Raw genomic sequence first — 21,922 nt, 5'->3', positions numbered from 1 at the left:
TGTTTCATGTTGTACTTTGATTTTCTATTCTCTAAGCATCCAAAATATGTTTAGGTAAGGCTGGTGCCCTTCCACCAGTAAGTTTAAGAAAGCAACACCAATTAGAAAGTGTAATTCCAGGTGATTGTCACAGTAACTGAGTACTCAGAGAGAGTTACAACTACGTCCACCATTACACAGCTCTGGTGAGAAATGCTGTTGGAAGGCTTTCTGAGAGTGAAATCTCACCTATATAAAAATACTGTTGACACACCAACTGACAGATGGTGGTTGAAATACCATTTTTCTTTGTTCTCATTTTCCATGAGAAGCTTTAAGACTGAATCATCCTACCAGATTTGTTATTAGTGCATTATAATCCCCAAACAAAAGTACTAACTTTTCAGCTGCAGATTAATAGGCGAATTCTATATGATGTGCTGTTCCTCCCTTGATGAGGCCATTTTCCTGAGCAGAGAATCATATTACAAACATTTGCTACAGAAAAACAATCGCCACAAATGTAATTTAACCATTTTACCCAGTCAATTGTACCAAGTGAGTTCAGTATTTTCAGATAAATGACACGTAAATAGAAGTCAATCCATAAGTTTCTATTATAATAATTAGGGCTTAATTTTGTTAAAACAGTGTAAAAACCTTAACCATGCCAATTTTAAAGGTATTAATAACCAACAGCATTATTAAAAAAGATCCAGAAAATAAAATTTTGCTTAAAATAATCTCAAACAGTACTAATTCTAAATGGATGGCCAAAGTGTTTTAGCAAAGTCTGAGAAGTATGTTAAGATCAATAGAGGTGTTAAATCCGGAACATTGCTAGGCTGTTTCACTAATTATTATCCATTCTTTCCTTTTCTTTTTATTTCGGCAACAGGATCTTTCTGTTGAGGCACCACAAACATCAGCCCCAGCTGTCACTTTGAAAATGATCAAACAGTGCCACACAGCACTATTTTTATCATTAATTCCTATCTTCAATGAAAAATGTGATCCCATCTATGATACAATTTATACAAATTGTAAAGTATATGCTAACCTTATTTTTAAATTCCTCAATGTCCCAACTTGGGCCAGAAAAATGTAGGTATATTCTAATCCCCGTATCTAATTATATTACCTTGCAAATAAAGCAGTGCACAGGGAGCATTATGAACACTATCAATATTCTTCATGACTATTTGAAAGTTTGTAGTGGCCTTAACCCAGTAGTAAATAACGAAGCCCCAGTCATACTTACGCAAGCATGATTACATATTATGCTACATTAAAAGCCACTTGAACCTTCTATTATTTTCTAATTTGAAATTGTATATAATTAGGATTCACCAAATGCACCTAAATCCTATTTGGCAAACCCAGGTACCAGAACAGTCAAAATATAACTCCTGCCTTCATAATTACTTACTGTTGACTACTGTATTTTTGCAACTTTGACTACAGACTTCGACTATATATTGTTTTACAAACAATATCCAAATAGCCTCAAACATAGTAAAAAACTGCTGGTCTAAGACTATTTCTGATGTACAATCTGCTACTCAAGAGCAGCAAGTACTTTGGTAGTATTAAAAGTTCTCGCAGAACAGCAAACCAAAGGAAGTTTCAAGGAAGAACTGTTGGGAGGAGGCAAAACCAGTTCTACTATTGGAAGTGTAAGCCTTTTACTGCAGCAGAGCATCTGCTGTAACTAACTCATTTTTCAACTGTGCAGGTATTTCCCTAAATCAAAATGAGCAGTGCCACTGCCTTCTATTAACTACTCCTGGTCAAAAATAATCACAATGACTCAACAGAGTGCCAGAACCACATCAGGTGGCTGTCCAAAAGCTGTGTCCAACTGTTCTTAACTCCCAAACTCAAGTGTAATTCACTGCAGTTTACTGCTGGCTTGACCTGGTGGCACAGCATTTTCTTCCCTGGAAACTGCAGGCTCACAAAACAGGAGGTGAGCGTTTCTTCAGACCTGTACACTACAAAAAATTCAAAAGCGCCATTTATAACAAGTGCTCTAGCAAGACAAAACAACAGGGACATCCACCTGAAAAACTGAAAGCAGCAGTAATGTTGACAGAATGTCCCCAGGATCTACACTACCTGCATCTCCCAGACCGACAGCTTTACACAGACCTCAGAAAACAACAGAATGGAAAAGCTACTGCACTTCCCAAGTGAGTAATAGCTCTGTTCAACCTTCTAATGGGCAAACTAGAAGTTCAGCTTTTCAGTTAAATTGACTGTAGCATATTGGGTTTTTGCAATTCCTGTCAACTTGTACTGAGCACAGGATACTGCTGATGATAGGTTTTTCGCCTGCTTCTTTGGTGGGAGGCAGCTGACTAGAAATAGTTTTCCCAAATGCAAATTCAGCTTGAGTCTGAGGATCACTCTAGTTCTCTTGTTCCTGTATCATCACAACTAATAAAAATACCTAAGCCAAATTTTGCCATCGGCTACATCCCAAAGCAACAAGAAAATCCCCAAACCCCAGTCTCCTAACAGTCTGCGCAAAGCATAGTCAGACTTTAATGTGCTTATGTGCTTGCACAGAGGACAAAAATATGTGCAAAGATACAGCAGAAATTATGTGTCTGTATGTTATTTTCTTCAGTTTAATAACAGTTTTGTAAGAAAAAATGCAAAGTAGATCTACCTAATGAGGTCTTCTCTTTGTGAGGGAGTTTTCACTATAGAATTTAACATTTCGTCAACCACTATAGATACATGGTTAAGACGTGAGTACAGAGAAACTGCTTTATCCACTGTGGAATGCAGCAGCTATTTAACAGTTCATGGGGAAACTACTCTTTGAGAAGGTCTGTATAACCTCTGTTTTAAATTGAAAGGACAATTCAAGTAAATGGAATAATGTAATTATGTAATTTGGGATTTTGCCAGAGCATCAAGCTTAATACTTCATCAGGCTTCTTAGAATTCTCAAATGGGTCTTTAACGCCCAGAAAAACCCAGGACCTTTACGATGGGGTCTTGCAGGGGCTGCCCAGAGCCCCATGGCTGAGCAAAGCGCAGCAGCTACGGAACGACGGAGGATAGGCGAGAACGGCCCGGCCCTGGGGATTCCACTCCCGTTTCAGCCAGCAGCTCCTCCATCCCTGCCGGCTCAGTTTGCCTTAACTGACAATCATATACACCTGAAAAGCCTGGAATATTTAATTTGAAGCTGAAGTGAAAGAATATTATTTTCTAACAGGATATGCTGACCTTCCAACAGTGTATGAGTTCAACGTTCTAACACATAGCACCAAACCACAGGGAAATCAGAGTTTCATCTCTCACAATTATGTTCGAGGCTGCAGTGAGAGGCCTATTCCTTAAGCAGATGGAATCACAAGTTACAACTATGCATCTAACGTACCGCTTGCCAAACTTATAGTCTGTCGAGTGGGCTCCATATGGGTCCCTCAACGCGCCTGAGCTCGGCGAGCGCCGTTCCGCGGGAGGCACCCGGGAGCCAGACGTGCATCGTTGTGTACAGCAGCGATGGGGGAAGGCCCAAGCCTGGTGGAGACTGCTTCGGGGCACAGGGCACTGCGCCTGGCAGCTCGGCCTCGGGTTGCACAAGGCTCTGCGGTGCTCGCCTCAGTGTCGAACATCCCTGTGCGCCAGTGCTGCGGCACCCTGAGCAAAAGTGGTGAGCCTCCCCACATCGTAGCTGGGACATTCACTATGGAAAACCCGGAGATTCTTCAGCCCCTGTTGCCGATGGGAGAGTTGAAAGAATCTCAAGAATCTCTCGTGGGTTTATACGTGTTGCTGTAATTCCCCATGCAGCCAGCCCCTCAGCACGCCAGTCACTCCTAGCTGTGTTCTGGTCTTGCCGTTACGCGCCTCCATAGCCAGCTCTGATGTGCCCTTAAGGCCAGTGGAAAGCCCTTTCCCCAGCAGCACCATCACGCGGACCCCGACATCGGCACCTGCCCCAGCTTTAGGCTTTTTCCCTAGGTAATTTCTCCCTTCATAAGCTAGCCCCATGCGATGGATAACCAGGGGTATGGGAGCCGGGGTAGGCAGCAGGCTAAGTGCGCCTTTTCGTTAACTTCATGTAAAGTAATAGCTCCATTTCAGCTGCCGGTCTCGTCAGACAGCAGCCGCACAACCGCATGTGAAAAGCTCTCACCAGCGCCTGAGCGGCAGGCAGCACGGCACACTGCAGGAGTTGCACGGGCCCTGCCACGAGCGATGGAGAAGAGGGGGAGAACGAAGGACTCCTTCTGCCCCACAGGGACACCTCCCACATCCGAAACAAAGGGGGAGAGACGGCAGTCTGGTTCATCGAAGCCACCACCGTGTCTGGGAGAGGGGCCGCATGGGTCTTCAGCACCGGCGACTCCCCCTCCGCGGGCGGAAAAAATGGGGCCTGTGGCGAGGGGCACGGCATGGGACCGAAGCGGGTGCCTCAGTGGGGCCGCTACCGGTTCCCGTAGGGCAGGAGCGAGGACAGCTGTACCCCGCGCCTCGTGCCCGGCCGGGCAGGAGGAGCGCGGTGACTCCCCCATCTGCGGCTGCTTGCCGGTCTCGGCGAGGGGCGGGCACATGCGTACAACGGCTCATCCAGGCAAACACCCCTCACATTTTAAATGAGCCTCATTTACAGGGAGACGCTTCAATCGGGTTAGGTGTTCCTCAGCTCTGCTCAAACCGATACGCAGGGACCCCTCCTCAAAACCCCCGCCCCCGTACCCGCCCCCCGAGGCAGGCCAGTCAGGACGGATCGCGCCGCGCCCCGCTCTGGATGTGGCTGAGCACGGCGGCTGGTACTGTGCCGCGCGGGGGCCCAGGCATGGCCGGGGACGGACGGGGACCGGCCAAGCTGTAGCCGCGGACCACAGCGCCGTCGCGGGGGCCGCCGTCAAGCCCAGCTGCGGCCATGGAGTGCCGGTGATCGCCGTAGCCGCGGAGCCACAGCCGCGGCCCCGCCAGGAGATGATGGCCCTGCATGCGTTCTGCTCGGTGCTAGAAGGTAGGAGCTGCGGTCGGCACAGCGCCCTCCGCGGCACGCACGGAGGCGGCCGCCCCTTCGCTGCCCCGTGCGGGCATCCCCTCTCTCGCACCCAGCCTTCGGCCCTGCTACCGTCGGCCGAAACTTTTAAGTACGCGGGGCACGGGGTTGTGCAGGGCGCGGTCGTTCCGCTGCTACCCGCAGGGCGCCTCTTGGGCCCCAGTCTGCTCCCCGCGAAAGCCAACGCTGCGGGGCTGCAGGGTTGGCTCTGCCGCGAGGCCGTCGCGGGGCTGGGAACCCGCGGCCACCCCAGGCTGACCCCGTCTCCGGTGGGCGCGGGCGGGCAGAGGGTGTACCTAGGCTCCTCGGGTGGGGGGTCCCTCCAGCAGCGCCGCGGTTCACGGCGGCAGCCGCAGTACCCGGTCTGTGTTCCCAAGAGCTCCCTACGCTCCAGCCTTTTCACAGTAAAAACGCGCTTTCTGCTTTCGGAACTCCTAACGAGCTGCCTGGCAGCGTTCGGGTTATCCTACTGTGAGAGGGAGCAGGATCTTTTTTCAGCAAGGTTTTCACAAAATGAGTCATCTGAGTGACAGGCTGCTGCCTGACCCGTGTTTATCTGTTCTTCTCCTCCTGAGGCTTTTAAATCTTGTTTCTAACTTCTTCAGGCTCCAAGGTAAACAACTGGGGAAGGCTCCTCAGCCCAGCATTTCTTTGTCCATTTTATCACTTGCATAGCTCTACAATGGGAGAGGATTTTCTTTTAGGAAGTAAAGCTAGATACGGCAGTTCATCGTGTGCCTCAAGAGATTATTTTCTAGAATTCAGTATCTTCTTCAGCAACAGCAGACTTGAACCATCAGGGACTTAAAAAAAAATCATTATTTTGTTAGGAAATTCTGGAGTCTCTGCTTGCATTACTGAAAACAAGGCATTATTGTAGGTAGAAATGTTTCTTGTATGCGCTTATGACCTCCTCACATATGAAACTTGAGCAGAAGTCTGTTTTAAACCTGGAATGTTTCAACGGCCCATAAAATCCCATGTTTCTGTCCTGAAGGCCTGATGTCCTAAGGGTTTAAATAAATATTTTTCTGTTACTGCCACAGTAACTGAGAGACAGAAGATACTTGCTCTCAATAAATGTTTATATAGGTGTTGTTAGCCATCCACTGAGTTTAGATAACATAAGAACATAAGGCTTACATGGGGAAAAAAGGCATTTAAACCACTGTAAAGTACCGATAGATTACAGCTCACATCTCTCCTTTTTAATTATTTGATACATCTGCAGATTTAATTGCATTTCAGAAATACGTGTTTGCTGCACATTTGACTGTCCAGGTTTCCTCCTGACCAGACCTCATGCTAATCTTTTATAATCACAGTAGAGTCCAGATACTAATTCCCTCTATAGAAGTTTATTATTAATAATCTATAAGTTGCACAAAACCATTAGTCAAGAAGCTGTTAGTATGTAAATGCATCACTTACCATGACAACAGAAACCTATAATTACTTAGCATTACGCAGTCCCTTTTATCTCTTCTTCATTAGAAGTCTTCATATAGTCCAATTATTACATCTAATCAGGAATAAAAAAAAAGAGAAAGATTTCTATAAATAGACACAGAGATTTAATCCCCAAAGGAAAATATTGGGAATCACTTTCAAAGCAAGTTGTCTGTATTTTACAAGTTGCATCTCAAGTTTTGCATGGAAGCTCTACTTACAGTGGCAGGGTTATTTTTTCTCCATGCAAAAAGAGCTATGTGTGCAGACCTGCTAAACCACACATTAAGTGCAATGAAGTTTAGTATATTGTGAAGTCACATACCTTTTATAACACATAGAAACAGTTTGATCTCCTGTTCTTAACATGGAATGCATATACACATTTTTGTCATTCAGATAGGTGCTATTTTTTGGCTGTACTTCAGGCAGAAGATAGCCCATCGTACTCACTTTGTGGCAATTCAGAATTTTTCTGTAATGCTTGTTCAGAACTACACTATGTTATCAGCTGTCAAGAGTACAGTCTGATTTAAATAAATGTCTTAATATTATTCTTATTGCTTCTGCACAAAGGATTCAGCAAAACTTGTAGAAGTCTCCTGTAGAAGTCTCCTGGCTGAATCCCATCACCTTGCAGTGAGGATGTGCTCCCATGCAGCTCTTGCAGCCAGCTATGCTGCCTGGCAGCAGTGGTGGGTCACTACAGCTCTGAGCCTGCAGTAGCTGCAGGTTTTGCTGAGGTGTAGCCCAGCCTAGGCCCACCTGTTTCCTTGGCCGTGGATGTAACCCATCAGAGGCCAAGGTGCTTGCTGTGTTTTGGTTGTTGAAAAGACAAAGCCTTTTTCTCCCATCTTCAGTTCTCAGTGAGATTTTAAACACAGTGAAATCACTCTTTAAGCCTAACACAACTTGCAAAGTGCAACTGCTCCACAACAGTAAAGCATTATAATAAATCTGTCTGAAATTTCTTCGTATCTGCTGTTGCTCCAAAATGTGATAGCTAAGCACTTATTCCTATTCTTCAAATGTGCCCCCTCTTTCATTTCCATATGCTGGTATTTGGTTAAGAAAAAGAAAAAATCACCAACAAAACCACAAATTCTGTGTTAAATCCTGTTAGTTTTGGACCATTTCAGTTATTACATTTGATTAACTTAAGAAACCAAAATATGATTCTGTAATTTCTGCCCTGATAATTTAACAAACAGCCAGGACTAGAAGAAATCGTTCATTTCCATATGCTGATATTTTGTCAAGAAAAATTAAAAAATACCATCAAAACCACAAACTCTGTGTTAAATCCTAACTGTTAGTTTTGGACCATTTCTGTTATTACATTGATTAACTTAGGAAGCCAAAATATAATTCTGTAATTTCTGCCCTGATGATTTAACAAACAGCTGGGACTAGAAGAAATCATTTCCACTCCTGGAAAGTCGACATTCTCAGCCTTCCAATGAGCTACAGAATTATTTCCAATTCTGGCAGGTTGCATGAATGTGGACTACTATGATTAACTTCCTGCCATTCTGCTCAGCCCTTTCGTTTGCATTTTAACATGATTTTAACAACTAATTTATTGCAAACAAGTAGTGTTAGTAAGTAATGCTTTCTTCCACACAAAAGCTAGGAATCATGGCCTCCTGCTTCCAAAATCAAAAGGTGTAGCAGTGGCTCAAAAAACTGAAATCAGGCAGAGAAAATAATAATTTAGAAATGTGTTAATGATTTCATTATTCATCCACTGAAACCAAAAGCGAAGTACTGACTGTAGAGGCTACAGTAGCCCTAATGAAGGCAGTATTGAGTGTCAGAATTTTATTTTTCACTTCAAAACAGAATCTACTTGCAACCTTTTCTACTGCACCAAACAGCTTGCATGGCTAAGCAGTTACATAGAAATAACTCAAGTAACTGTAGAACAGGATTCAAAAAGCTTCTGTGTTACAAACAAGGAAAGTGTCTGGTAATATGTATTATGCCTTGCCTTTACTACATATACAAACATAATACCCAAACTGCACTGCTGTCAGAGTAGCATAAATTAAAAATATTAATATATGTTACAATTATATCAGTACTAACAGAAAACTTACTTAGCGTATAAATCAGGCATATAGTTGTAGGTACAGTACAGAGTAACACTAGACTGAATCTAAGGGAGCTATTGAATTATGGATCTTTATTTAATGAAAAAGATAAGATTTTCAGCACCTTGCCTCAAGTTTAATTCACAGAGAGAGATTAGACAGAAAAATTAATCTCAGAATGAAACTTCATATGCTAATCATAATTTATGAACCTATCAGAAATTCACAATATGGCTTATTGCAGGAATGGGAAAGAGTGCTGACAGACATCTGCAATTAGAGTACAAAGTGCACAAAGTCTTCTACATGTTTACATGTGAAAGAAGTTACACATGTAGTGATGGACATGCCTATATAGACTGAAGCAAAACCTAAAATACAGTGGCATGGATACAGTTAGCCTTCTAGTTCTGCAAACAGGTTTGCTACTCTTTTTGCTTATATTCAATTTTTTATTTATTTTTAATAGATAAAGCACTTACTTAGAGTCTTGATCAACTTAAATATCTTGCTACCTTTAAATAGCTTGCTACCTTGATCGATATATGACTGACAACTGCCACCACAAATACTGCAAGTAATGGGGTGGGGGAGTGTAAATTTTTCAACAAAACCTCAGCAGGTAAGTTTTTGTTTAAAAAAATCCCATTTTCTTTTGGCTTAGCTTTGTATTTCACTGCATCTTCTGTTAATACAAAATGACCCACTCTGCAGCAGGAAAGGACTGCCACTGTGTTCACGTTTCACAAAACCTTCTCCTTTAGCGTACAATAAAATCCATGAACACAGAGAAGTCTCTTTTGAAGGGATTGAGAATACAAAGCTAGAAAAAAAAAAGATAATACTTTGCACACAAATTGTCAGTCATGATAGAAGACAGCAGATTAATTCCACAGCAGAAACTCCTGAAAAGATGTCACCTGGAAAATATACTATATTGATAATAAAGAACAGTTTGGTGTAATCTGATCTGGTTTCAAGTCAACACATCACTATCCAATGTTCTAGGAACAAGTAGAATACATCTGGGAAAGATCTATTCATAACAGCCTCGTATAGCACGATCAGTTCCGTCAGCTGCAGGGAAACCGTCTGAACTTTCAAGTCAGTGTATATATAAGGTTTAATAATAATACTAATAATAAGGTTTGCTAATACATTAATAAGGTTTTTGGAACGCTTCATCAGCATGGTTTGTACATGCAGCCTTCTTATCAGGCTATTGCTGCACGCAGCTTGGAGATGAAAAAATCTTCCATATAAAAAAGAAAGGTACATTTTAAACATGAAAGATACCATTCTTCTGGCAGACATAGCCAGGAATGGATTCTAAGTAACAGGATGTAGAGCAACTAAAGTGAAGCAGCCTGCAGCTGCTTATACATTTCTAATGGAGGAAGAGATTGGAAACGTTAAATGTTTTGAGCAAACCTGGAGGGCACTCTGTCACAGATCCATCCAAGCATGAATTCTTTTGCAGAGGATTCTTATCAAAGGGATGTGAGAGAACTGCATTTACTTCCTGAATTAGTTAAGCTGGTTTCTCTGCAGAGATACAGACTCCTATTTTGTTTCTTTGGCAATTTTAGAGAGAGGAATCCCTACTGGAAACAGCTGAGTGAGATGAAACTGTTATATCTGAGAATAGACCTGAGTGCATTCAGATATCCTGCTGGCATGCTAATGACTAACAAGATATGTATCTTGGAAAGGAGCTAGAGTCAGTGATAATAGCTGATGAAGCTCACTTCTGCTATCAGGCTTTTGTGAGGAGGATTAAAAATGGGTTAGCAGCTCCTCTAGCGAGATCTGGGTGGGATAAACAAACAGCTTAAATTTGTGTCTTCTGATGCACACCTTTCATCTCTGTTACTTTATTCCATGGCAGTCCTACAGGATATTCCAATATGAGGAGATCGCTGGAGCAAAAAGTTCTAGGTGGCCAGCTTAACTGTTCATTGCTACTCATTTTACCAGTCTTCAGATGTCCCATTGAGACCTCAACAGATTAGGGTATAGACACAGACTATGAACTATAAGAACATGTGGGATTCAAAAAATGCTGTGTTTTCATCCTCACCAATAGAATTGTTTTGAAATTTGAAAAGGCAGCAGCAATGCAAGCTAGTATTCCTTTTATCAATTAGCAGATGTCACCAAATGCTAGGAAGAGAGAAAAATCTCATTCCCTGGAATTTACAGTTTGTGTTTCTGAGCTAAAAATGACTTAAAACAGAAACACCCTTAAACAGCTTTCCGAAAGAAAAGGATGTGACCATCCACACAGCATTACATAAAACCCAGAGTGTCTGGACACTTTGCTTATCTAAACTGCAGAAGTTCTTTACAGTAAGACTGGTCAGTCACTTTGCATTTGTGCAGCATCTAACAGCATGGGACACTACACTTGATCAGAGTCCTTAAAAGCAACCAAAACACATGGAAGTTGTTGTACATATAATCTTGACCACAGAATAAGATTGGATATGACCTCACAAATGTTCCCACCACATTAATAGCTAACAATGTTTAGACATATGAGGGGGAAACAAAATGATGTAAAAGCTGGGATACTGTGATTAGCAATTACTGAATGTAACATTAATTTCAGCACACAGGGCAAATTAGGAGGTAGGTTTAAGAATAGTACACAGAAAAGGATTTGTTCCCATAAGGCAAAACACAGTATATAATTAAGATCAAGCATTTGTTACTCTAGGCTGTGTCTGCCAGAAAGGAGCGGGCATCCTGTCAAGATTTTCTAAAATGGATGACCTTTGTGTTGTCAATTACTGTCTATTTGGACTATATGTCTACAAAAGTGCTGCTTAATACAGGGAATACAGCACAGAGCTAAAACAGTGAACCCAGCTTTAAGCAATGCCTGTCATCTTTATCTCTGGGATCCTGACTACCACTATACTAAGAATGTGTAATACTTGAAATGATTAAGTCTTTATTTAAAAAATATGTGGAATTTTCCCCACTATTTCTCAGTTGTGCATGACGCTCTCCAGTTTGATATTCATCTTGCCCTGCATGCACAGATCCCCCATTGTCATCACTGAAGACAGACACTGCTCTGAGCTACACATCAAATCTAGTCTGTTTTCTCTGTATGTGAAGATCCCGAAAGCATGCAGAAAAAGCAGAAGAAAGACGTACCATAGGAAGCTGAGAGCAATACTGTATCCCATGAAATCTGAAGAATTCATCTTGCCAGGAAGTACAAGCATATGTCAGATCTGCAGCCTAAAGCACTTGTTTTTCTTAAGCAGCACACTGATTTTTTAATTTTGGGCTACCTGTTTACTATAAAACTAGCTATATTATTCTAATTTAAAGAGAAATAAGTCACTCATTTGTGAGTCTCTCTATATATACTTCAATACATATATTACCAAAGGAAATCTTGACTCCTGCAAACAATGCATCATTTATTACACCAGTTCAGGGGATTCTGTTATATTATTCCATAAGCCTATTTCAACAATAGAATAGTAACAAGAATTTGCAATGTATGGTTACTGTCTTCATTCTTAAAAATTTACTCAGCTGTCTGCAGGCTGTGTGATCTAAAATATTTCATGCAAAGAAGTGAAGAAAATGAGAAATCCATTCTTTTAAAAGCACAGACAGAAGGTTGCTGCTTTTTCTTTATTCTGGTTAGTGTTCACACAGGTAAAAACTATCAGGGCTTTAAATGGTAGGACAAAAGTATGCACCATAATTCACAGAATTAAAGTCTGTAGCAAATACCAGATTCATGAATAAAAGAAGCCACTCTCAGTCTCTGTCTGCCTCAGTGACTGTGCTGCTGTTGGCTTAATGACAGCCTCTTCTACAGTGCAAATACAATACCATCAAGCAGAAACTCAATATAAGGTGTGGAAACACTAACCTCTATTGTATTTACCAGCTAAATATCTCTGACTTCATCAGGTCAGTCTCCCGTACTTCAGTGTCCTCTAGTAGAACTCTCAATACACTCCTCCATTAAAAATGAAGGAAACAATTAAAAGAACAATCAAACCCACCCTTCTGTCCCTTTGATATTCAGTGCACTCATGCAATTCTACACTGTGCTGTTGCTCACATTAGCAAGCCATGTGCAAGCTTAGATACTACTTCTGCTTCCTGTACAATAGTAGAACATGGAGTTGAAGTCTACCTTTTATCCATACTGAAGAACAGTCATGTCACAGTGATATGAAGTTGACTTTAAAGAGGAAAAATGAAGGAGCATTATAGCTGTTTGAATTTAAGTTCATCAGAAATAACAAGATCACTCTTCATCTTCTCAAAGTGCTACAAGACTTTTGGTGAAAGTAGTTCAGCATCTCGTGTCTGTTCTAATTGTGTCTGTGTCCCCACATACAGTACCAGGACAGTGGTTCAGACCTAGCTCTTCACTGCACCATGCTACAGGATCTAGCTCTTCCCAGACATCTTCCTTCCTTCTTACTGATTTATATAATCCAAATTAGTTTTTGAGAATCAAAAATATGTTTCCAGGAAGTGGTATGGATTTAGAACACCAAGCAATAGCTTTGTTGTTTTTAAAACACACACAAAAATGAGTTAATGGAGCAGTTTAAAAACATCCTGACTGTTTTTTTTTCCCTCTTCTTTCTTTTCCTTTCATCCTAAACATTAATAGGCCTTGTTTTCTCAGCCAGAAATCCCGTCTGCTATCCTATACTGTTTCATGTAAATGCATGTTTAAGACAATACTACCCTCAGGCTCCCTGTTCCATGTTTTTGGGAAGAACACATACAATTCCTCTCCACCCCTTTGCTACCAATGTCACAGAGGTAATGACAGCACACATACAGAGTATTAGTCAGACACACCTCTTTATCATATTATCCTCTGGGATAAAACTAATAGCAAAGAAAGGCCCTTAAACATTTGCTACCTGCCTTGAATACATCTTAAGGGTTGTTGAGAGCATGGGAAGGATAGGAATTGCCAAGGAAAGGAAAGAGATGGAAGAGATTAAAAATTAAGAGGATGAAAATGGCAGCGAACAAAGGGGTAGCAGCCCATTCTTACTGTATCCACTCATCCATATAACATGACAAAAGGAAGACAGTAAGGCAAATATTCAGCTCATTTATCTTCTGTAATTACCAGCATATCCATGCTTTTCAGCAGGAAATATGCACTATTCCTTTGTACTTACAAACATATATTCTGGACTATTTATAGAAACGGCAGTCTTTCTTCAGTGAAAGCCAGTCAGATTTTCTCAGTTCCTTTTAGGATTTTTTGTTCTTGTATCCGCATAATTTTAAGAAGGGAAATCACTGGTTAGTGTAACTGAACATCTGTTCTTACTGTCTCTATCTGTATAAGAGAACACAATCACTGAAATAAACATAGATGCTTTCTGATATTTTAAAGAGGAAAAAGAAAAAAAAAGGGTATACTGTAACAGTGTTAGCAATGTAGATAGCTTTACTAGAAAAACCCAAAGCAAACCAACAAACCCCCATATTTTTCACTTGAATTATCTGTACTACTTTTGCTAGTCAGTAAAATATTTTACTCACATTTCTGTGTTTGTTTGCTTTGAGGAAAAAAAAAAGACAAAATCCATTTCACACTTTTAGAAGCATCACAAGTATATAGAGATTGCCATATATTTGCAAAACAGTGGGTGGGCACAGCACATCTTTAAAAACATAGTGATGTGATTTACGTAGGAAACTGCATTTACTTTGCTGCATTCACATTTACTGCATTTGCATGTGGAAACTGCATTTACTTCAATAATAAAAGTGTTGCTCCAAAATCAGTATAGGAAAAAAAAAACCCACAAGGAAAATACATAGACAACTTTATAACCACTGTTAAGATTGTTAGGGGCAAGTGTTCTCAGGAGTACAAATGCGTTACAAATTCATGCACTTAAACTCTGACCTTCTGAATGCACAGTTTAACCACAGAAGCCACAAAAATAAACGGCAAATGATTTTGAAATAGTGGCTTCTATAGAAGAACTACTAAATAAAAATATCTGAAAACATTCATATGTTAATAAAGATACGATATTTGTTTATTTTATATGCTTTAAAGACAAGTGAATATCCATAACTTGAAGACCAATAATGGGTACTAGATAACTTTCTTGTGAAGGATAAATTTTCAATCTAGGGTGTATCAGCAACAATTAACGATTGATACTTTATATTGGGACAGGGAATATATTTTTCAGTACATTAAAAATGTGGAATTATTGCAAATATACCTAAGCCTTAACATACTACCTTGTAATCCATCCCTAAAAATCAAATGAACTTCTAGGAAGATACCACTTGTTTACAAGACCCATATGGCATTTTTAAACACTCAGAGTTGTGAACTCAACATACAAGGGAGGAAAGTGTTACAATGACATGCAGCCTGTTTTAATTTGGGGAGAGAGAAAAAAGGGCATCAAAACCAAACATAATAAACTGCACATGCTAGAAGAACACAGGGGCAGACTTTAATTTCTTTCCCCAAGATAATGTATCTATGCCAAGATGCAACAGTGCATCTAGATGTGTTCAGTTGAAATCACTGTAGTGCACAGTGAGTGCCTGCTTACTCTGGAACTCTCTGAAGGGCTCAGTCTAACAGCAACTCAGGAAAAATCATAGAGAAAATGCCATTTCATCATGACCCAATAAAATGCCTGAGAAATGAGAGGGGAAAACCGCAAAAACAAAATGGCCTTCTTGAATGTGACAATAAAATTCTGCTGATTTTTTTTTTTCCCTTCAGTGGTAAGGCTGTGCCTGTCTAACTTACTAACAAGTAGATTAGGAGCATGGAAAGGGCCACACCAGCTCAAATCAAAGGTCCATCTAGTCTGGATCTCTTCCTTCACAGAGACAGGAAAGGAGAAAGAGTATAAACGTAGAGCAAGTTATATATTCCCAAATAGTATTCCAGAGTTCCAACAACTTATGACTTAAGGGGTTTGTGAAACACAATTTTCTATCTCAAGGATGTATTATGGAGTATAAGCATTAGAAAAAAAAAAAATTCATTTTAGGTTTGTCTGATACCCCTAGTTCCTGTACTGGAAGAGACAACAAGTAGTTGCTCTCTGTTCACCATCTCAAGGACAATTGGTATTTTATGATTTGTATCCTATCTCCCCTCAGCCAGCTACTGTGCGGAACAGTGTGCTGCCCTACTTAGCAAGTTCTCCAATACCTGTCCAGAATAGCAGAGATACTCAGACAGAAGCAAGTGAAAGTTTTGAAGACTGGCATAATTAATATATACTCTATTCTCTTTTCCCTTTCTGGTAATCTCTAATAGTTTGAGGGGACAAAGTATTTCAGGAAAATCTGGATATTAAACTTGCTTTGTAACTCTTGATGAATAGTGGAACATGGAATCTTCACTACTTCCTATTTAGACTGATGCTTCTTTGGTGCAAGAGAAGTGTAAGCGTAAGGTAAAGGCCAAATGCAAAATCACCTAGACAGCTTCCTTCTAGGAAAGGAAGAAAAAGAGTTAGAGGAAAGACTATAACAGAATCTTAGAACAGATCTAATATTTAGTCAGTTCAAATCTAGAAAACACTAGCATATCAACAGCTGAGACTAACAACACTCCAGCAAACCACAGTGCTTGCAGCAGTACATCCTAACAGTGTCCACGTCCTAGCTGTTGTGACTGCTCAGAGTAAGTCTCTTCGTTGTTTGAACTTGTGTCTGCTTGTTTTCTACTGCCACATCATTCACAGAAATCAGTGAATTTCTGTGCTACTGTGACTGCATCTCAGCCACCAGTCTCATGAGCACAGTTCTGTTGTACACCTGAAGTCCATGTAGGAGTAACACCATGAAGTGTCTCCTGTAGTCCTGATTAATTTCTCAGAAGCTGGAGAAGTCATTTGTACATATTACACAAATGGAATTTTAGAATAAATATGGTGTGATACAGCAGAGAAGCATCTTCTTTCAGGATATAGAAGTTATAAAGCAGATAGATACCATGTAATTCTATAAAATGTTTGCAAATCAGTAGATAATCTAGAAAATATTCTTGAAGTTCTCAGCTGTTTTGATCTTCTCAAGCTGATCTTCTCAGGCATTTAGTGGGGGACATGGGGATGAAGAGCAGCATCACAGATGCAACGAAAGCATGATCAGTAGTGTTTGTGCTCTTTCTAGTGTATCTGGGCAGAAATCATACTGGCTTTCAATAATTTGCTTGGACTTTTCTGCATTATTCAAGGCGAGGTTGGATGGAGGCTTGGGTGACATGGTTTAGTGCAAGGTGTCCCTGCCCATGGCAGGGGATTGGAACTAGGTGATCGTAAGGTCCTTTCCAACCTTAACTATTCTATGACTCTAAGTTCCCTCAAACAATAAAGATTACTATTCCTATATATGCTTTTCTAAGCAACCTGGAAAAACTGACACTGCACTTATACTCCACTAGTTTCCTAAAGTTGAAATTTTAAGAAAGCACATTATGTATTTTTGTATGTTCCGAGTTGTTGTGGTTAGTAATTTATAGGATTTGCATGAATCAGGACTGCAGAAAATGGTCTGTAATGTTGATGAATTACTGATGTTTTTCCTGTCCAATTTCTCTCATCAGTGTTACTAGTAACAATCTTTGTAGTGGAAGGGATTGCCGTTGCACAGAAGACACAAGGTACAATTTTGGTTTGATGATTTTCTTTCAAAAAATGTTATGGTTTTCTCATTTTTAAGTAAGAAATATAAATGAAAGAAAGTATTTGTGTTCAGATATTAATAGGTCTTGAATTACCAATATGAATACCAATATTTTCAATTTTCCCCCTATTTACTACTTTTTTTTCCCAATTGAACAAAGCCATCCAGTCATAAAGAACTTGGAAGTTCACTTACCCCGTTAAAATTCTCTGGTTTTAGACCTTAGAAGTGGTAAAAAAAGAACCACGGAAATGCATGTTTTCTGTACCTGACAAGCTTTTCAAATAGTCCACCCACAACCATTTTTGCAGCTTGCTGTGTGGGGAAGGCATCAGTTTCACAAAACTTATTTTCTTACATGCAGGGTTAACCGACTCTTAGGAGAAAAGAATTCCTAGAACTGACACCTACAGAATTACCTTTAACAGTTTCTGCTGGAGAAACTAAGTTTTCACCCCCATAAATCCAAAAGCTGCCAAGATACCAGTGGAAGGTGATAAAATTTACTGGAGGCAGCCAAGATCTGTATCAGCATTGACTCCCTGTCAAAGCCCTGCAAATTTAAACTGTTTAAATATAAATAATATTACAAGAGCGCCCTTTAAGATTTAGGAAAAATCTAGCAGAAACATACGTCCTGTGTCTTACTCAAGTTCTGCTGATAAAAAGGAGAAGGGCCAAAGGTACTTGGGAAGAATGTCAGAGATCATACTATTCACAACTCCTTTCTCTCTGGATAAGAAAATCTGAACTAACAAAGCTCCCTCAAAGGGTCCAGCGTGGAGACCTCATAGCAGCCTTCCAGTATCTGAAGGGGGCCTACAGGGATGCTGGGGAAGGACTATTCATTAGGGACTGTAGTGATAGGACAAGGGGTAACAGGTTGAAACTTAAACAGCAGAGGTTTAGATTGGATATAAGGAAGAAATTCTTTACTGTTAGGGTAGTGAGGTACTGGAATGGGTTGCTCAAGGAGGTAGTGAATGCTCCATCCCTGGCAGTTCAAGACCAGCTTGGATGAAGCCTTGGGTGATATGGTTTATTGTGAGGTGTCCCTGCCCATGGCAGGGGGGTTGGAACTAGATGATCTTAAGGTCCTTTCCAACCCTAATTATTCTATGATTCTATGATTTTATTCTATGGTGCAGTAGCTTATAAAACTGCATAATCTCAGTCAAGGACCATATTTCCCTGTACATCCAGAAGAGCTTTGATCTTAAATGAGACCCTTAGTTACCAGTGCAATCTACCTGTTGCTGGTAATTTTATTAGCTACCATTGTTGCATTTAATGTATTCTACAAATCATAATTTGTTTTTTTTAAGCATTCCGTATTTAAAAAAAATACTGTAAATAAATATTTAGCCTAAGGGCCATATATTTCAGTATGATCTAGAATCAGGGAAAAAATAGTAAAAGTTAGCAAGTATTTTTTATTATATTATTTCTGTAGGAGTGGAGAAGGCATAAGCCGTAAAATAATGCTGGTGTATTGGCAGCCACTCTATTTGACTTAGAAAGAAAAGCATTAAAAAGTCTAAACTGACTTTGGTAAAAAAAAAATAAATGTACTCCCTCTCTTCCCAAGGATTACTCAACATATTTGATATTCTGAAACTGTGATCTCTCTAGGGTATACCACATCACTAAATTAAACATAAGGTTTTCCGTGCAATAAATTAGCAAGCAGCATAGAAGAGGCTTTTCAACCAAAATAAATTACTTTCTTCTTTCATAGGATATGGGTTATATCAGTGTTTTAGTTTTTGCAAAATCAAACTTGCATGCTTGCAGAAGAAATCTATTTGATCACTACTTTTTTCCACTTAAGGTGGGCAAAATATTGGCATGAATCGCATTCCTCCCGCTCAGTGTGACAACTGGGTACGGACAAGTAATGGAGGACATTTTGCTTCACCAAACTACCCTAATGTGTACCCACCAAATCAAGAGTGCATCTATATCCTAGAAGGTACATGCTGTCTTTCTCTTTTGTTGCGTTGTAATCTTACTGTTCACTGGATAATCTTGGAACTGTTAAAACTTTGTCATCTTACTATACTGTCAAGTACTGTACAACCATACTGGTAAAATAATCAATTCTGCAGTCATTTGGTTAAACAAGAAACTGAATTTGCTCTCTGAACTAATAACAACAGATTAATAGAAAATGCAATCATTCAGGAATTAGATGTATAGAATAATACATACCCTCACAGCCAGAAAAAGCAGCATCAGATCTATTGTAATCTATGAAGACACAGAACTACTGAAATTAAAACTGTAGCTTGTAATCTTAATATTACTTCCAATATTGCAGATAATAAAAAACAAAAGATGCATGAAGACTGTCTTCAGCATTTACAAGACCTTACCATATTATTCAAAGTGTATCTCACAAGCAGAAAATCTTTATGCTGTCCTTCATTAATAAAAAAGACACATCTGACTGCCATGGAACCGTACTAAAAATACGGCGATTTGTTAGCACTGCGGAAGTCACTACTAAAATAACGTGATAAGGACAAAAAATATTCATTAACTAGACTAAAACCACATTCCAATGGGAATATCTTGGGTAAAGGCTGCAAGGCTTGGGACACACTAATTATTTTTTTCCTCTTACTAGAATACCTCCAAAACCCACTGAAGTTTGCTAAAAACATTAGCTGGCTTAATGATCAGATTCGTATCAATTAATTGAAATCTTTCAAGTAACATGTTTCAGTGAGGTTCTATATGTACAGTATAGTAGTGGTTCACAGACCCTCATTTTTTGCTTGTATGCAAGCACATCTGAAGTTCTGCATCCTTCCTGCCATTGAAAGCACGGGGGGCATATGTGTCCAGCTTCAGCATTGGCACGTACCAGATTGACTGCTGGATCTCCCTGATGCAAGGCAGTTTCCATGGGGCATAAAGCCTCACAGACCTTATACAGAAACATGGTTACCTGAGTGAGACAAAGGTCCTCCACAATTTCTAGCTAAAATATTCCTGCAGACCTATGTCAATATGTGCAGCTACAGATGTTTTTAACTCGTACAAGATCTAAACAAAGTTTTGCAGACATACAAGTAAATTGTTTTTTGCATTCAGAAGCAACACACAGCATGTGGTTCTTTAATGCTATCATTCCAGGTAACCAATTAGTACCTGAAAGTTCGTGTAGTTTAATAGATGACAAGAACAAGAAACACTTAAGCCATTCATACAATATAAAGTCACAGTTCTAAACTACAGATATTGAAGTCTGGTCACAAGGTAGCTATAGCGGCATCTCCTCAGGACCTAGGGTTCTGATCTACGTCCTGATGTTAGACTGCCACTGGTTCAAACTTAGTAGTCACCTGCATATTAATAATGTATCTGAAGCATTTACACTTCTCTGAATATTCCGATAAAAGATATCTCCTGCCAGAGGATCTCAAAATTTAGGTATGATGGTTTGGAAATGTACCAGCAAGTAGTTCTTCATATTTCTTTCTTTCTGTATCCGTAAATGTTTTGTCCTTTTTTAAATGTACTTTGCTTTCACAGAATGCTGGTTTTAATTTATATTTGATATTAAACCTTGTTTGAATACTTTTGCATATATGTTAGTATCTGTTTCATGTGCTGAATTCAATTTATCTTATTTTTGAATTTTCAACAATAAAGATCTGCAAGCAAAAAAAAAATCCATTAGAAAGGATCTCTGACACAATAATTTTTTTTATTATTATTACAGTGTATCTGAGGTTTTGTAGCAGACTGCCAGATGTATTTTGAGAAATCTCTAGTCTCTTTACCTTGCTGTTTTGGAGGCATGTCTGTTCATTATTTTATGTCTTTATTTGTTTTTTATGTAGATATTCATTTAATCTTTTGCTTGATTTTTTATGTCTAGCTGCTCCACGACAGAGAATTGAGTTGACCTTTGATGAACCTTATTACATAGAACCTTCATTTGAATGTCGCTTTGATCATCTGGAGGTTCGAGATGGACCCTTCGGTTTCTCCCCTCTCATTAATCGTTACTGTGGTCTGAAAAGTCCTGCACTAATTAGATCAACAGGGAGATTTATGTGGATCAAGTTTACTTCTGATGAGGAGCTGGAGGGAAAGGGATTTCAAGCAAAGTACTCATTTATACCAGGTAAAGATGCCTAACGTTCTGACCGATTTAGTGACTGTCCCCTCCCATGGAATTCTGTGATGTGTTTATGCTGGCAGCCTAGAGTTGTATTTCATCCTAAGTGCTTATGAAGGCAAAGTGACAGTGCAGCACAGTCTCAATCTTGCTAATCCTACAGCATACTTAACTAAAACCACTTTCGGAAATTGACTGAAGGAAATTGCAGGTCTACAGTTTGCTAGAGAAGAAGTCAGCTGATCTTGTTTGTGCTGAATGCTTTACCAGCTTCCCTCTTTGTTACTATTCTAACTTGTACCAGTTCTTCACCAGTGCTAGTGATGGGAAGAGCATTTATGTAGACAAATAGCTGACAGTTCCAACATCCTATGATCCAGCAATATATGATACTATGACAAAAATATCTGAAGCACATCTACAGTAGCACTTCCAACCAGATGCAAAGCATTTTAAGCCTCCAGTCTGAAAAGCCAGAGGAAATACCTACACAGTCCAAGCATCAGCTCCCAGTATAACTAGATTCTATCAACCCAC

The 21,922-nt window shown here is 39.9% G+C and overlaps 1 protein-coding gene across 1 annotated transcript in view; it reads left to right on the top strand.

The window, feature by feature from the left end:
- The first annotated feature begins 4,750 nt into the window (after nucleotides 1-4,750).
- Nucleotides 4,751-21,922, top strand: part of NETO2 (neuropilin and tolloid like 2) — a 33,863-nt gene continuing 16,691 nt past the window's right edge. The window contains exons 1-4 of the mRNA XM_034073156.1: nucleotides 4,751-4,981; nucleotides 17,174-17,230; nucleotides 19,085-19,225; nucleotides 21,143-21,391. Of these exons, the coding sequence (XP_033929047.1) occupies nucleotides 4,945-4,981; nucleotides 17,174-17,230; nucleotides 19,085-19,225; nucleotides 21,143-21,391 (484 nt within the window). The 5' untranslated portion in view covers nucleotides 4,751-4,944. The remainder of the gene's footprint in view (nucleotides 4,982-17,173; nucleotides 17,231-19,084; nucleotides 19,226-21,142; nucleotides 21,392-21,922) is intronic.

This window comes from Melopsittacus undulatus, chromosome Z, assembly GCF_012275295.1.
Source record: "Melopsittacus undulatus isolate bMelUnd1 chromosome Z, bMelUnd1.mat.Z, whole genome shotgun sequence".
Taxonomy (NCBI): Eukaryota; Metazoa; Chordata; class Aves; order Psittaciformes; family Psittaculidae; genus Melopsittacus; species Melopsittacus undulatus.
Note: the sequence above shows the minus strand (reverse complement) of the source record. Positions and strands in the feature narration are given on the sequence as shown.